Consider the following 17,151-nt stretch of genomic DNA (forward strand, 5'->3'; position numbering starts at 1 on the left):
CGCCAGAGCGGTACCTACTGATCTACTCATATTTGCATGTTTTCGAACTGTTAGGTTGGCAGAAGCTGGGGCTCACAGGGGAAACTCACACCACTCCCTGGATTCGAACCTGCGACCTTTCGGTCAACAAGTTTAGCAGTTCAGTGGTTTAACCCAAAATAAATAGTGTTAGCATTTCAAATTTTAAAACCCTTACTAATGGCTTTTGTTTTTGAAGGCCTGTTGAATTTTGAGGCTTTGAATTTTATCCTGAAGGAGGATGGATAACAGCCAGATCTTAAAACCAAGCAGGAGAAAACCATTCTTTCGACTAATCCCAATCGGCAATGCCATTTAATGCATTTTAGCAGCATTAAACCACATTAGTGTAGACTTCAATGTCTTTAAACTGCATTATATGGCAGTCCGGATGCGGGCCTAAGCATAAGACTAAAGAGGGACCAAAACTTTTGAGGTGAGAAAGTGTGCTTTGAAAGTTTGGTACTAGTTTGAAAGTGTTACTCCTGTTTCACTGTGTGATACTTCCTTTGGACGTTTGGCCCCTCCGCTCCAGCATCCAAGGAGACCTCTCTGCTTCCGCCTCCTCTTCCGGGAGGAGCCCTAGAGAGGCGGTCGCTCGCGGTGACATCATTAGAGGGCGACTTCCGCTCTCATCAGCGCACGAGGCACGGGCAGGCAGGCATGGCGCATCAGCCGGATCCCCAGCAGGTGAGGCTGAGTAGCCATCTGTTGGGAGGGCTTAGATTGTGCCTTTCCTGCAGATAGAATGGCTTTGGACTGGATGGGCCCTTTGTGCCTTTTCCCACTCTCGGATTCTGAGGCTGGGTGGCCATCGGTTGTGCCTTTCCATTAAGCAGAATGGGGTCGGACTGGATGGTCCTTGGAGGTCTCCTCCAACTCTAGGATTCTATGATTCCGAGGCTGGGTGGCCATCTGTCGGGAGGGCTTTGATTGTGCCTTTCCCGCAGGCAGAATGGGGTCGGACTTGATGCCCCTTGAGGTCTCGTCCGGCTCCAATAAGATTCTATGATTCAGAGGCTGGGTGGCTTTGGGAAGACTTTGTGCCTTTTCTATAGGCATAATAGGGTTGGACTGAATGACCCTTCGGGTCTCTTCCAACTCTAGGGATTCTATGATTCTGAGGCTGGATGGCCATCTGTCGGGAGGGTTTTGATCGTGCCTTTCCTGCAAGCAGAATGGGATTGGACTGGATGACCCTTCAGGTCTCTTCCAACTCTAGGATTCTATGATTCAGAGGCAGGATGGCCATCTATCGAGAGGGTTTTGATTATGCCTTTCCTGCAAGCAGAATGGGGTCAGACTGGATGGCCCTTGGGGTCTCCTCCAACTCTAGGATTCTATGATTCTGAGGCTAGGTGGCCATCTGTCGGAAATGCTTTGATTGTGCCTTTACTGCAGACAGGATGAGGTCGGACTAGATTGCCCTTGGGATCTCTTCTAACTCTGGCATTCTATGGTCATAGCCCCTGAAGCATGGCTTGGTGGCCATCTGTTGGGTGGCATTTGTTTGTGTCCTGCCTGGCAGAATCAGCTTGAGTTGGATGGCCTTTGGGGTCTCTTCTATTTTTCGGATTCTATTGAAAATTATTGGGCAAATGACTCTCAGAGCTTGGGAAAGTATTTCTGGTTATAAATTACTGGGTCCCCAAGTCATAATGGGCACTGGGTGTGCCAGCTCGAAAATTCTGGGAATTGTAGTCCAAAAAAAGTAAGGTTTCCAAGTTCTTTCCCAACCAAATGGGACTCTCACTATTGCTGTGACATTTAAAATGTTCCTATTTCACAGAGATTTAGACAAGCAAAAATCATATCTGCTTTTACAGATTAAAAAGGCTGCTCTCGCATTGCTTGCACATAGCAAGAACAAGAAGAATACGGCCGAGAAATTGCTTTTAAATGAGGACCGGAGTTTATTTTTAATGATTACCGTCTGGAAGATCCCACTGCGTGAGCAAGTCATCAAAATGTAAGTCTAAAAATCAGTGTGGGAGCCCCCTATGGCCCCCGCAGCACTGTTTGCTGCTGGTGCCAAATGCCTTCGAGGACAATAATAATATACTTTATTTATCTCCCCGGAGGGACCAAGAGCAGATTACAGTTTATATGTATAAGGTAAACATTCAGTACCTTTTAACACAGTGAACAACGACATAAAATACTTAGAGAGACAGAGGTAAAGCCTTCCCCTTTCCATCTCCAGCGTCTGGAGGCAATGCTGAACTCTGGCCATGGGGAGGTGCTCTTGTTCCATGCCGAGTATCCAGTTGGCCATAGACTTTCTTTGTCTGCATGGGTAGCCCTTTATCCTTCCCACTGAGGTGGTACCTATTAATCTACTCGCATTACATGTTTTCGAACTGCTAGGTAGATAGAACTGCTAGGTAGATAGGGCTGACGGCAGGGAGCTCACTCCGGCTCGTGGCGTCAAACTGCTAACCCTCCAGTCAACGGATTTCCTGCAAGTAGCGGTTTTAACCGCTGCACTAAACAATAGTCCAGAACTATACAAATGTCTCTTCTGGTTTTTGGAAATAGTTTGTTTTTGTTTTGTATTTTGGCTGAAATTGTGCTAGAAATGGTGCAAATTGCCACTCCTGGCATTCCTAGAAGATGCAGCATCCTTTCCTCCTCTTTTTAGTCAGAAAAACAGTGGTCTTAGTTGTGGAGGCAGGAGAGAATCCAGGAAAACTGTGGCAGTCAACCCATTATAAAATGGATCCAGCGTCACTTGCAAAGTGTGACTGTACTTAACCCTCCTTGCATTTGAGGTCAAAACACTCTGTGCATTCTCTCAATGCCACTGCTTTGTTTCTTACAGACCCCTGCCTCATAATATTCAGCCTGCAACGGCGGAGGTTTGCCTCTTCACGAAAGATGAGCCGGATTTAACAGCAGAACAGACGGAGAACCTGTACAAGAAGCTCTTGTCCCAACATGGGATCACAAGCATCACTGAGGTATGAAAGACACAAATGTTCATGGGGTGTTACATCCTTTTTGAGTCACTGGGGAACATTGCAAGGTCACAATGCTTTAGCTGTCTGATCAGCAAGTGGTGGTGACATTAGCCATTACCATCACCACCTCTTGGGCTTCCCTGTTCCTGCTCAACTTAGCTGTATTCCTTCCAGTTGGTTGTGCAAGGAAGACTGTGTTTTCTCTAGCAACAATCCCAGTTGGAAAATATTTAGAGATAGTCTTGCATGGGCAAGTAAGAGTCATTTCATTTACAAAATACCTGTTCTTGATGAAGCCAAAAAGCAGAATGTATCAAGGTGAATTTTCCCCAAAGACCTCCAGTGTTTTTTGGTGGTCATGGGGCTCTGTGTGCCAAGTAGGTTCCAGGTCCATTGTTGGTGGAGTTCAGAGTACTCATTGATTGCAGGGGAACTATAACTCTCAGTACCTTCAACTACAGCTCCTCTGAATCCCTCCAAAGACCTCCAGTATTTTTTGTTTGTAATGGGGGTTATGTGTGCTAAATTAGTTACAGGTCCATTGTTGGTGGAGTTCAGAATGCTCTTCGGTTTCAGGTGAACTATACATCTCAGTACCTACATCTCCTATAAATCATGGTGAATTCTCCCCAAACCTCTCTAGTATGTTCAGTTGCTGATCAATTCCTCTGTTTACTGTGTGCCATAGAAAAGAATAGGAAAGGGTTATGGGAGAGGCAGTGGGCAGGGTCATGCAAATTCCACTCCAATGGAAAGAGTAAGAAACACTGGGATGTAAGTGGTAGAGGAAAAACAGAAAATCTAGGATGAAATTGTCCCCGTATGAAAGCCTTCACTTGGGTGGTGGACAGTACGGCATTTGTGGAGGACATTGGCAGCGTTCTTGTACACGTTTACTGCGCTCTCTATAACCTGCATAGTGAGAGCTATAGCTGATTGTGGAAGTGAGAGCCTATCTGTGGAAGTGGACACCCCAGCCACACACATACAAACATATTTTTACCTTTATTATGTGTATAGATAAAACTCCTTTCAATCCAAGAGGCTATATTTTACTTCTTCCCCACTTAATCCTTATGAAAGCATTGTGGGGGTAGATAAGAGTAGCTGGCCAAATACTCAGTGATTTTCATTACTTAATGCAAACCAGAACATGCATTGCTAGCATTCCACTAGACCAATCTGTATAAAAGTGTCTGTAACTTGGAAGGTGCTGAACAGACTGTGCTCTGGCACCACGAGATGCAGAGCCAATATTAAGAAATGGGGCTAACAATGAAGAGTCCACGACATGTGAGTGTGGAGAAGAACAGACCACAGGCCCCTTACTACAATGCAGCCTGAGCCCTGCCACATGCACAATGGAGGACCTTCTTCAAGTGACACCAGAGGCACTCCAAATGACCAACTGTTAGTCAAAGAAAATGTAGTATAATGCCAAGTTTTTAACTTCGTTTGTGGGTTTTTTTTAATACATTAGAACTGTATTCTTAATTCACTTCTGACATGATAAATAAATAAACCTTACTGAAATTATATTTGCTTTTTCCATCAAAGTTTAAGTTATTAATCATCCTAATAAGAATGCAGTAGTTAAGACTGATGAGACTCAATCTCTTCCTTCTCCCTCCCCCTGTTTTTGGAAGGTCATCTCCTATAAAACACTCAAAAAGGAATACAAGCCTTTTGAAGCCAAGCGTCGTCTCCTCAGTCGGTTTGCTCTTTTCCTGTCTGATGATCGCATCCGAAGGCTCCTGCCGTCACACATCGGGAAACACTTCTATAGGAGTAAAAAGTAAGCATTTTGTCTTTTCAGAGTTTTGGGCCAGAGTTTTTCAACGTAAGCATAATTGCTTTTTCTCAATTATCACATTTCCCTTTGATTTAAGAGCTCCTCTGTCCGTGAACCTAAGAGCAAAGAATCTGGCTAAGGAAATAAACAAACACATCCAAGGAACTACTCTTCCTGTCACCAACAAAGGATGTTGCTAGTAAGTATTATATACACAAAAGCCGGGATATTACCTCTTCCATTTACTTTATATTACCCCTTTCTGAAAAGGCATTCAAGGCAGCTTTTGGTGCTAAATAGTGCTCAAGAAAAGAATTTATAACAAATTGTAAGGGACAACATTAGGGAAGGACATATTTTTGTCTGGCTGTTGGTGGGCCTCGAGTCTCGTTGGCACTAATTCCTTCCTTAGTACGCCTCTTGTCCCTGTTTGAGACCAGACCACTTATTGAGATACTTTTGTATCTCGCCTATACATAACACAGCCATTATTGGCATACACCAACAAAAATCACAGCACATGCATATACAACAAGAGGAAGTCACCGATAAAAAAGGAAAGCAGTAGCACAGCAGGTTAAACCGCTAGCTGCAGAAAATCTGATGACCAGAGGGTTAACAGTTTGAAGTCGCAAGTCAGGGTGAACTCCCAGCTGTCAGCCCTAGCTTCTGCCTTCCTAGCAATTCAAAAGCATGTAATGCGAGTAGATCAATAGGTTCCATCTCAGCGGGGAGGTAAAAGAGCACCCCGTGCAGACATGCTGGCAACGATTGGAGAAGTTTATGGACAAGAGGCTCATCGGCATGGAAAAATGGAACAAGAGCACCTCTCCAAGGCTGAAGTTGAGCATCGCCTCTAGATGCCAGAAATGGAAAGGGGAAGGCCTTTACCTCTGTCTCTCTATTGTATGTCTTTTTTCACAGTGTGAAAAGGCATTGAATGTTTGCCTTATATATGAAATTAATCCACTCTTGAGTCACTCCTGAGAGATAAGGTACAATATAAATAAAGTTTATTATTATTATTATTATTATTATTATTATTAGTTATGAATCTAAATTATAAAACTTACAAGACTCTCACAAAAGATGCATCAGAGTGGTTCAGAAGGTATGGAATTTTATAACACCCTTGCCATTGAGAACATTGAAAAAAATATCTTGTATTTCATCCGTATATTATCATATTTGGGGCATACAAACAAAGAATGGTGAAATGTTTCAGCAGAAATCAAGTTGCAAAATGTATGTTTTATTCATGTTCTACTGGTTCTTTTAATGTTGGTCATTGACTGAAATTGTTCTGTTATGTTCAAATCACAAGAACAAACCCTTTCGGAACATTCAACGTTTTTATATCTCCCACCCAAAAAAGTTGATGATAGCAATGCATTATTACATCTTGCAGTTGCCAAAGCTCTCATCTGGGTGGGATTAATCAAAATGCGAAGTGACTCCACACTCGCATGGAATTAATGATGTGGTAGGGGAAGAAGTTGTCTTTACTCCAAGAGTCAGATTATGAAAGTCAAGATTCAAAAGTCTGCTCTTGACTGACCTGCAGGCTTTCACATTTGTAAGTATTAAGAGTGCTTCCAAAGACAGGCCAATTGCTTTGATCTTTCTGAGAATCAAAGAATACCTTTCTGAAATAAAATCTCACATAATATACTTTATTTATATTCTGTTCTATCTCCCTGAGGGGACTCAGGGTGAATTACAGAACACATATACAGTAAACATTTAATGCAGTTATACCATTAACAAGGACAGACAATACATAAACAGTTAGGCTTTCCCATCTTCTCCATCTCTGGCATCTGGAGGCTGTGCTCGATTCCAGCCATGGGATGGTGCTGACACTCCATCTTCCATGCAGAGGAGCTTTGATGTCCATAGATGTCCTCCCGATTAAATTGCCAGCATGTTCTTATGGGCGCCTTTGTATTACCTCCCTGCTAAAAGCGGTACCTATTTATCTACTCACATTGCTGTTTTCGATCTGCTAGGTGGGCTGACGGTGGGAGCTCACCCCAACCCAGGCTTGAACTGCCAACCTTTCAATTAGCAAGATTTTCTGCAGCTGGTGGCTTAACCCACTGTACTAAAACCCGGCCAGTTTGCTCAAGGCAACATCTCATATTTAGTTCTTTCCTTCCTCGTGTCTTCTTCAGAGTAACCATGTGAGGCAGAGGTCAGTCAGCCTTAGAGAAGTGAGTGACTTCTCTAAGTTATATAGCGATGTTTATTGGGGCTAGAATCTATATATCTGTGAAGTCCTAGCCAAGCATTGGAAGTAGTTCCCTTATATCCTGGCTCTCTTTATTTCTTTCAGTTCGGTGCGTATTGGTCACACCGGCATGGAAGCTGGGCAGATTTCGGAGAACATTATTGCTGCTGCAAATGTGATTGCTGCTAAAGCACCACAGGTAATGATGCAATAATGTTAAAGCAAATCATTTGCACATTTGCAGCAAATATTCATATGTGTCTATAAATTTTAAATTTACCTACGTCTGGCGGGGACGAGAGAGAGGGCCTTCTCGGTGGTGGCCCCCCGGCTGTGGAACACCTTCCCTGTTGACATCAGGCAGGCGCCCTCCCTTATGTCTTTCCGTAAGAGCCTAAAGACATGGCTATTTGAGAAGGCATTTAACTGAATGTTACATTAACTGGTAATGACAACTGGAACGGAATATGGATTACGAGTTTGGTTATGATTCTACGATAAGACGGAGCGGATTATTTTAGTGTAATTATATTATTGTGTATTAGTGATATGTTGATTTTTCGTCGAGCTTTATTGTAAATTGCCTTTTATATGTTGTACACCGCCGTGAGTCGCCCTAGGGCTGAGAACGGCGGTCAACAAATGCAGCAAATAAATAAATAAATATTTGTATTTTAATATATGTATTTGTATTGTATTTTAATCCTTGAACTATGTATTTGGTAATGATGTGTTTTAATGTATGTATTTTATGATGATGTGTTTTATCATCGTCATTTTAATGTATGTATTTTATGATGATGTGTTTTAACTGTGCTGTGCCCTGCCTTTATAATGATAGTAATAATTTGACTTATACACAAGTATATATAGTACATACATCTAATCTGCAAAAAAGGTAAAGCATATTAATGCTGTTGACCTTTGCTTTCAAATAAATATGCATATATTTGGGCTGTGTAACTTTGTAAAAGCCGTTTGATATGTCTGCATTTGTTCATGAGATACATGTTTGTGTTCATTACTGCAGATTTGGAGAAGTGTTAAAATTCTTCACCTCAAAACAGACAAATCAGTTGCACTTCCAGTCTTTACTTGGATCCAACCCAAATCAGATACAATTCAGAAAGAGACAGACACTGAAAGACAGGTAAGGGATTGGCTAGTGCATAGTAGGTGCTTTCAGCTCAATGGCTGTATTGGGTGGTTATTCAAATATGATCTCCATTCTGGTGTGTCATGTCTTCTCATTATATGTTCCACATGCGATAGTCTCAGTTCCGTCATCTTGGTTTCTAGGGAGATTTGCCCTGGGACCCATTTGTTGATCTTTTTTAGCAATACTCTCCAGCATCACATTTCAAATAAGTTGATTTTCTTCCTATCCGCTGTCTTCATAATCCAGCTTTCATGACAATGCATAGAAATGGCAAATATGATTATTTAGATTATCATAGTTTTAGTGTCCAGTTATGTATCTTGTTACTTGGGATCATGAGCTGTCCTTCCAAGTCCTTATCTTTTTTTATATCTTGTTTGCATCCTCCAGAATGATTCTATGGTATGCTTCTGCCAGAAGTCATTATCCATGGCTTCATCTTTCAACAAATAAAAACCAGGAATATGGAATTCATCTTTATATTATTGAGAATTGTGTTCAAATATATTTTAAAATAACAGGTATTGGAGGGGATGAATTATACTTTACTGATCAAATCGCTGTTGAAAAAAACATCACTGGACCTCACTCAATTGAACAACTTTCCAATCTCCTCTTTTTGGGTAAAGTTCTGGAACGTGTAGTAGCCTCACAACGCCAGGTGTTCCTGGAAGAAACTGATTATCTGGACCCATCACAGTCTGGCTTTAGGCCGGGCCATGAAACTGAAAAAGCCTTGGTCTCCTTAGTCGATGATCTACGCAGGGAACTTGACAGGGGGAATATGTCACTGTTAGTTCTCTCAGCAGCCTTTGATACCATAGACCATGGTATTCTTCTGAAACGCCTCACAGGAATGGGACTTGGAGGCACTGTCCTGCAGTGGTTCCGGTCCTTCCTGGAGGATCACTCTCAAGTGTTGTTGGGGGACAACTGCTTGGCCCTGCAGCTTTGTCCTGTAGGGTCCCACAGGGCTCAGTATTGTCCCCCATGTTGTTTAACATCTACATGAAGCCACTAGGAGAGATCATGCAGCGTTTTGGAGTTCGATGTTATCTGTACGCAGATGATGTCCAACTCTATCACCTTTCCACCTGCTGCTAAGGAGGCTGTTCAAGTCCTGAAAGGCCGAACAGGGGATAGGGTTACAGCCTGTGTTGGACAGGGTTACACTCTACCTAAAGACAAAGGTTCGCAGCTTGGGAATTCTCTTGGATTTGTTGCTGAGCCTGGAACCCCAGGTTTTGGTGGTGGCCAGTGGTGCTTTCACACAATCAAATCTTGTGTGCCAGCTGTGCCCGTACCTTGGCAAGTCAGATGTAGCCATGGTAATCCCCGCTCTTGTTACATCTCAAATAGACTACTGTGACATGCTCTATGTGGGGTGGCCTTTGAACACTGTTTGGAAGCTCCAAGTATTTCAATGGGCAGCGGCCAGGTTACTCACTGGAGTGACATACAGGGAGCATACAACCCCCCTGTTGCATCAGCTCTACTGGCTGCCAGTCTGCTACTGAGCACAATTCAAAGTGCTGACTTTAGCCTATAAAACCTAAATGGCTCCGGCCCAACTTACCTGTCTGAACATATGAACTGGTTAGAACATTAAGATCTGCCAGGGAGGGCTTGCTCTCAGTCCCACCTCCTTCACAAGCATGGGAACGAGGGACATGGCCTTCTCAGTGGTGGCCCCTCATCTATGGAACTCTCTCCGGTGATATCAGGCTGGCCCCCTCCCTCCTGGTTTTCAGGGGAAAAGTGAAGACGTGGCTATGGAGGTGTTTGGATATTGCAGTATTAATTAGGCGTAATGTAGCAACACAAATGACTGCAAGGCTAGGGATCATGTTTCAATAGTTTTATGGTATTTATATGTTTCTATTTGGTTTATTGTTTATATAATTCTTTGTATTGTATATTTGTTTGAATATGCAACATTGCCAAATTGTAAGCTGCTCTGGTGAGAGAGAGCAGGATAAAAATACAGTTAATTAGTTAGTTAATTTCATTCACAATCTTTCTCAAATACAAAAGTGAAAATATCCCTTCTGGAAAACAAACAGAAACCAACATTCTTGCTACATTAAGACTGTCTACCATGTTTCCTGCATTCCTTAATTCAAGTGCTAGATGTTGGGACTTTGTCATTTAGAAGTTGTTGAAATCTTCACTATTAACACATGCCAAAACATTACGACTATTAGTCTTATGCTTGCACTGTCTTTTTACATAGTTACATTCTCTATAAATCAGTGATCTTTTCATTAATAGACTGAATCATTGACAGTGTTATAAATTTGTTTTTAAGTGTACTTTGTCACAGAGAAAAAAAGAAAAGAATAAAACCAAAAACATTGCTAAAGCAAACAGCTCAACGATAGCTGATGAAAGTGATGCTTCTGATTCTAAAGGAACAATCCTGAAAACAACAGACATCTCTATCATGGTTGAATCAGAGGAAGATGATGGAGATATTCCACAACTGATTCCAATTGAAGCTTCTCCCATTGCAAACGGGGGAAAGGTAATTACTTTCTATTCTAAGCTTGAAATATGTTGAACATTCAGAACATCACATCATGCATTACTTGCATGGAAAATGGTGTTTCATTAAATTCCCCCAAGTTCCCTGTTTTCCTATGACTACCACGATTCATCATTCTGAGCCAATAGGAAGAAAGATTTAGCCTCAGCCTTTGGATTAACACCTGTATTTACATTTCAGCTGGTGTTTAGCTTTGTCTCTACTGACACTTTGTATATCCAGTGAAACGAAGACTACTTTTTGACAATATATGTCATAATAAAATATTGCCCACAGCAAAAATTATAATAAGCGACACCTAAAAATCTAGTACAGAGGGCAGAGCAACTGATTCTCTTCTCCTCTTTGTTGATGATCTTTGCTATTTTGCTCTTGGCAGCTAATTTTCCTTCCTCCTTTACAGACTAACATTAAGGCCCCTTCCACACAGCTGAATAAAATCTCACATTATCTGCTTTGAACTGGAATATATGGTATTGTGGACTCAGATAATCCAGTTCAAAGCAGATATTGTGGGATTTTCTGCCTTGATATTCTGGGTTTTATGGTTGTGTGGAAGGGCCCTAAGAATATGTTGGCTGCTAAGGAGGAAGATAAGCAACAAATTGAATAAGTAGCCAATGAGTCCTTCTGTATGCAATTTTTCCACCCTGAGTAGCATTATGTACATTAAAGATGGAGACCTTTCAATTCTCAGGGTGGGCCAGGCTTTAGCACAGCGGGTTAAACCGCCAGCTGCAAAAAATCTTGCTGATCAAAAGTTCGACAGTTCAAGCCCAGGTTTGGGATGAGCTCCTGCTGTCAGCCCAGCTTCTGCTCACCTAGCAGTTGGAAAACAGCAATGTGAGTAGATAAATAGGTACCGCTTTGGTGGCCTTTTGCAGTGACAGATTGTGATTTTGTCAATGTTTATTATTTTAAAATGCTGGCTGAGACCTTTTGGCACGGCACCCAGCGTACAAATTACTACTGGGTTTATGCAAGAGCCTTTGCAGTTCGATTTTGAGGTCCTGATAACGGTTGAGTTTTTCCTGTTGTCTTTTATCGATTTGGCTGTCGCCTGGTATGGCGACATCAATAATCCAAACTTTTTTATTTTCCACAATCGTGATGTCTGGATTCGAAAGTCCCACGGTATTTTTGCATGTACTTTTTCCACTACCTTCGCAGGTTTATGATCCCACCATAATAATAATAATTATATATAAATTATTATTATTATTATTATTATTATTATTATTACTATTATTATTATTATTATTATTATTATTATTATTATTATGTATAGTAAAGATGGAGACCTTTCAACTCTCAGGGTGTTTTATAGAACAGATGCTGTCATTGTATTCAGTATTGCCAGTAAGAAGGAGTTGGGGAGTCATAGTCCAAAATATCTGGAAGGAACCGCCTCCAGGTGGACAATTTTCACTAGTTCAAGTTATGACTAGTTTAGTGTACTCTGTACACTTTCTCCCTTTATTGTAGGTAGTGGAGCCTAGTCCTGTTCCAGGAAAAAAGAGTAAGTCAAGCACAAAGGGATCAGTGGCTCTCCAGGGCAAGAGGAAAACATCGGGCGCCCCTGCAACACAGCTGGAAAAACCTGGTGAAGGATCGGTCTCACAGACACCAAAGCTTCTCAGACAGTCTAAGAAGTCTAAGACTCCAAACCAAAAGAATTCAGAAAAGAAGCAGGTGACTCCGCCACAGAAACCGGCAGCAAAATCTTCTCAGGTTCTTAAAATGAAGAAAGCCAAGAAGTCTTCCAAGAAAGCTCCCAAAGCTCCTGCACAAGAACTCAAGAAAGGGAAAGGGCTACAGTTCTCATAAACAACAGTGGAGAAGAGTATATTAGTTACTATTTTAACATAAGGGCCATAATGAATGTTGACTTTCTGCATCCACTTTTTCTTAGCAGCTATAATGGCTTTTATGAATTGGTTAAAAAAAAGCTGCAATACTAATCTGTTTGAGTCTTAATCTGTAAAGTCAAGCTGTATTTCTGTCATATAGATTGTACCGTCTTTTCTATCTGTAGTTTACCTGTATTTAAGATGGATCCAGTTATCCATCTGAGAAATAATAACAACAAAGCATAGCTACTAAACCAACAGAGGTATGTAATAAAATTATTTTCCCAAGTTAATAGATTTGGTGTGTTTCTGAAAACTCAGACCAGCTGGCTGATGCTTGTGAAACTGATAAAAACACTAAGGGGAGAGTTATTAATTAAGCTCACTAAATTATACATGATGCCCTCTATGGAATGGGGTGGAATAAAAAGAGTGGTACTTTTTGCTTTTGTATTTTAATGTATTTTATTGGGGTTTTAATTAGTGTTTCACCACATTTGCTAATATTTATGGTTTTAGCTTTTAAAAAAATGTATATGTTTTTACTGGCTGTAAGCCACCTTGGGCCCTTGACAGGAAAGCTGGATATAAATTTCATAAATAAATGAAAAGGTGAGCATTAGATTCGAGTAAAGTAAATATTGTTGCCATTTGATTGTTCTTTGTGGTACACCTGGCTTTCTTTGCTCCAGAACTCACCTGTTATTTTGCTTCTGCAGAAATAAAACTTCTATTGATGAGTTGCTATGGGTTTTTCGGACTGTCTGGCCATGTTCCATTAGCTTTCTGTCCTAACGTTTTGCCTGCATCTGTGGCTAATTGCATCCTCAGAGATTTGTTCAGAGGTCTGTTGGCAGTGAAGCAAGTGGAGTGTGTGTGTGCATGGAATAATGTCCAGGGTGGGGGAAGAATCTTTGTCTAACAGAGGTGTAAATGTTGCAGTTGGCAAGCTTGATTCGCATTGAGTAACCTTGCAGCTGCAGAGTCAACCTGTTTTGTTGACTGGAGGCATCCTTTGGGAGGTGTTGACTGGCACTTGGTCTTTTGCTGTCTGGGTCACCAAAGAGGGGTCACCAAAGACCATCAGAAAACACAGTATTTTCTGGGGGTTCTGTGTGAGAAGTTTGGCCCAATTCTCTCATTGGTGGGGTTCAGAATGCTATTTGATTACAGGTGAACTATAAATCCCAGCAACCACAACTCCCAAATGTCAAGGTCTATTTTCCCCAAACTCCACTAGTGTTCACATTTGGGCATATTGGGTATTTGTGCCAAATTTGGTCCAGATACATCATTGCTTGAGTCCACAGTGCTCTCTGGATGTAGATGAACTACAACTACCAAACTCAAGGTCCATGCCTACCAGGCCCTTTCAGTATTTTCTGTTGGTCATGGGAGTTCTGTGTGCCAAGTTTGGCTCAGTTCCATCATTGGTGGATTTCAGAATGCTCTTTGAGTAGGTTAACTATAAATCTCAGCAACTACAACTCACAAATGTCAAGGTCTATTTTCTCCAAACTCCACCAGTGTTCACAATTGGGCATATTGAGTATTTGTGCCAAGTTTGGTCCAGATCCATCATTGTGTGAGCCCACAGTGCTCTCTGGATGGAGGTGAACTATAACTCCTCAACTCAAGGTCCATGCCCATCAAACCCTTCCAGTATTTTCTGTTGATCATGGGAGTTCTGTGTGCCAAGTTTGGTTCAATTCCATCATTCGTGGATTTCAGAATGCTCTTTGTAGTTTAACTGTAAATCCCAGCAACTCCCAAATGACAAAATCAGTTCCCCCCAACCCCACCAGTATTCAAACTTGGGTGTATCGGGTATTTGTGCCAAATTTGGTCCAATTAATGAAACTACATCCTGTCTATCAGATAATGACATTACAATTCATAACAGTAGAAAAATTACAGTTATGAAGTAGCAACTAAAATAATATTATGGTTGGGGGTCACCACAACTTGAGGAACTGTATTAAGGGGCCACAGCATTAGGAAGGTTAAGAACCACTGTCCTAGGTATTTACAGAGTGTTATAATCCCAGTCTGGGATGTCTTTGGGACCAGTCGCTCAGAGGTCTGTGCAGAGGCTGTGTCCGCATAGAGACACGGCGAAGAGGCCTTCCATCCTGACTGTGGGCCTTCCGTAGCCCTTGTGTAGTAGGCATCATGGAGGCTGCCGGGGCAGGTCGTTGCCGTGGGGCCTTCTGGATGGCACTGCTCTTCGACGCGGCGGGCCTGTCGCTTCTGCTGCTGGGTTCCTTCGTGGACGTCTTTTTTGCAGACCTGCTAATCTACAGCGGGGGCGTGGGCCTGCTCTTCAGCCTCCTTTGGTGGGTCTTCTGGTACGTGGGCAACATTGAGGTACCGCCGGATGAGCTGCAGGATGACATAGGCTTGGGCGAGGAGGCCATGCCCGCGGCGATGGAGGCCGAAGCGACAGGCCGTGCCTGGCGGGTCCGTTTCATGGTCCGCTCCCTTGGCAGGCACCTCTCGGGCTCCTTCCACTCAAAGCCGGTCCACTCTGACAAGAAGACTGAGGCTGACTCTGCCGTTGGAGAGACAGTGACCGGTAGCCCGCCGTCGCAGAAGAGGCTAAGATTTTGAAGAAGATGCGCCATCCACGCTTGCTTGTTCCAACGACGATGTCCACCTTAGCACAGCCAACGAGGCCTTCCCTTCTTCGGTCGCTCGTGCTTTTTCCTCACACAAAGTGGCTTATGAATAGAAAGAAGAGAATGCAAAAAGCAAAAGGGCAAACCTGGGCCCTCTAGATGTTTTGGACTTCAACTCCCACAATTCCTAACAGTCTCGGGCCCCTTCCTTTTCCCCCTCATCCGCTTAAGCGGTTGAGGGGGAAAAGGAAGGGGCCAGAGGCTGTTAGGAATTGTGGGAGTTGAAGTCCAAAACACCTGGAGGGCCCAAGTTTTCCCATGCCTGAGATAGGCCCACATCTTTTGAAGCAAGGATTTGAATCTCTAACTCCTGAGAAAGATTTGGTGAACATGTCGGCCTAGAAAAAGGCTAGCTGCCATAAGAATCCCTTCAAGGAGGAACAATAATGGCGGCTGTGGGTTTTTTAACTGTCAAAGTACCAGCTGGGCCGCATCTATTTCCCATATTTCCTACACTTTGAATTGTGGCCTCAAGTCGGTCACCGTTTCCAAGTTATTTAAAAAAATATACATATTGTCTTCTAGACCAGGTTATTTGGAGCCAATTCAGTTGGAACAAAAAGCATTCGTGAATTTATCCTCAACTAAATAGGATAAAGAGGCCTCTGCCTTCCCTCCCCGTGAAACGTTCCCATTTTTGTCTTCTCTAAATACAGCAATGCAGACGTTTCAAAACACTCAGATACAAGACAGGAAAGATAACTTGGCAAGACTTGCCATTGAACTTAAGAAGCCTTATGTTGCATTTCTACATGGCAGCTAATTCCCCAAAGATGATTATTGTATTTATGTATGTATTTATTTCTTATTTATAGGTTTTCTTTTTGCATTAGCAAAAAGGTTGCTATATAGGTTGGAATATTCACGACAAATGCATCTTTTAGTGCAAAATTAATACGAACATCGTTTTCGTCATCGGAAAATGGGATATTGTTGAGAAATGAATGCTTTCTTTGCCGAAAAACCATAGACTATGGAGCTACATCGCTTAACAAATATTTAAAATATATATATATATATATACTTTAAATATATGTGGGGGGGGGGGGGAATCCACTGCCTGTATCTTACGTGACATAAGACTTATTTGGTTGTTTAAATTAAAATGGTTGAAATTAAAGATAGCTTTGAATTCTGAATAAAAAAGAATTTATGTTTTTTAAAAACCTTTCCCATAGTAGTATAGAGGAAAATAATATTAATACTTCCAAGGATGTGGATGCCCGTATTTTAAGCGTAGATGTACGAATATCGTTCTAAATAGAAGCAAATGTTTTATTTATTATGTCAGAAGTGATTTGAGAATACAGTTATAATGTATTTTAAAAACCACAAAGTTAAAAACTTGGCATTATAATAAATGTCCTTTGACCATTAGTGGCCACTTGGAGTACCTCTGATATTGCTGTAAAAAGGTCCGCCATTGTGCATGTGGTGGGACTCAGATTGCATTGTAGTAAGTGGTCTGTGGTTTGCTCATCTCCACACTTGCATATTGCGGACTCCAATTTGTAGCCCCATTTCTTAAGGTTGGCGCTGCATCTTGTGGTGCCAGAACACAGTCTGTTCAGCGTCTTCCATGTCACCCAGTCTTCTCTGTGCCAAGGAGGGTGTTTCTCATCCGGTATCAACCACTGATTGAGGTTCTGGGTTTTAGCCTGCCACTTTTGGACTCTCACTTGCTGAGGTGTTCCTGTGAGTATCTCTGTAGATCTTAGGAAGCTAATTCTTGATTTAAGGCGTTGGCGTGCTGACTGATATCTGAACAGAGGATGGGCTGGAGATGTCACTGCCTTGGTCCTTACATTATTGACTGCTACTTCCCGACAGATGCCAGGTGATGCAATACCAGCTAAATAGTACAATTTCTCCAGCTGTGTTGGGCGTAGACATTTTGTGATAATGTGGCATGTCTCAGT

General features: G+C 42.1%; 2 protein-coding genes across 2 annotated transcripts; both read left to right on the forward strand.

Moving 5' to 3' along the window:
• The first annotated feature begins 613 nt into the window (after positions 1-613).
• On the forward strand, positions 614-12,847 carry LOC132781844 (ribosomal L1 domain-containing protein 1). Its single transcript, XM_060786339.2, has 9 exons — positions 614-708; positions 1,845-1,987; positions 2,840-2,978; positions 4,625-4,773; positions 4,868-4,969; positions 7,106-7,199; positions 8,031-8,150; positions 10,468-10,683; positions 12,190-12,847. Exons 1-9 carry the CDS (start codon positions 682-684, stop codon positions 12,529-12,531), a joined length of 1,332 nt encoding a protein of 443 aa, XP_060642322.2. The 5' UTR covers positions 614-681; the 3' UTR covers positions 12,532-12,847.
• A 1,275-nt stretch (positions 12,848-14,122) lies between these two features.
• LOC132780644 (transmembrane protein 238-like) lies at positions 14,123-15,346 on the forward strand. The gene has a single exon (XM_060784375.2). It carries the CDS (start codon positions 14,727-14,729, stop codon positions 15,162-15,164), a length of 438 nt encoding a protein of 145 aa, XP_060640358.1. The 5' UTR covers positions 14,123-14,726; the 3' UTR covers positions 15,165-15,346.
• Positions 15,347-17,151: the final 1,805 nt, after the last annotated feature.

The sequence above is a fragment of the Anolis sagrei genome, chromosome X (assembly GCF_037176765.1).
Source record: "Anolis sagrei isolate rAnoSag1 chromosome X, rAnoSag1.mat, whole genome shotgun sequence".
Taxonomy (NCBI): domain Eukaryota; kingdom Metazoa; phylum Chordata; class Lepidosauria; order Squamata; family Dactyloidae; genus Anolis; species Anolis sagrei.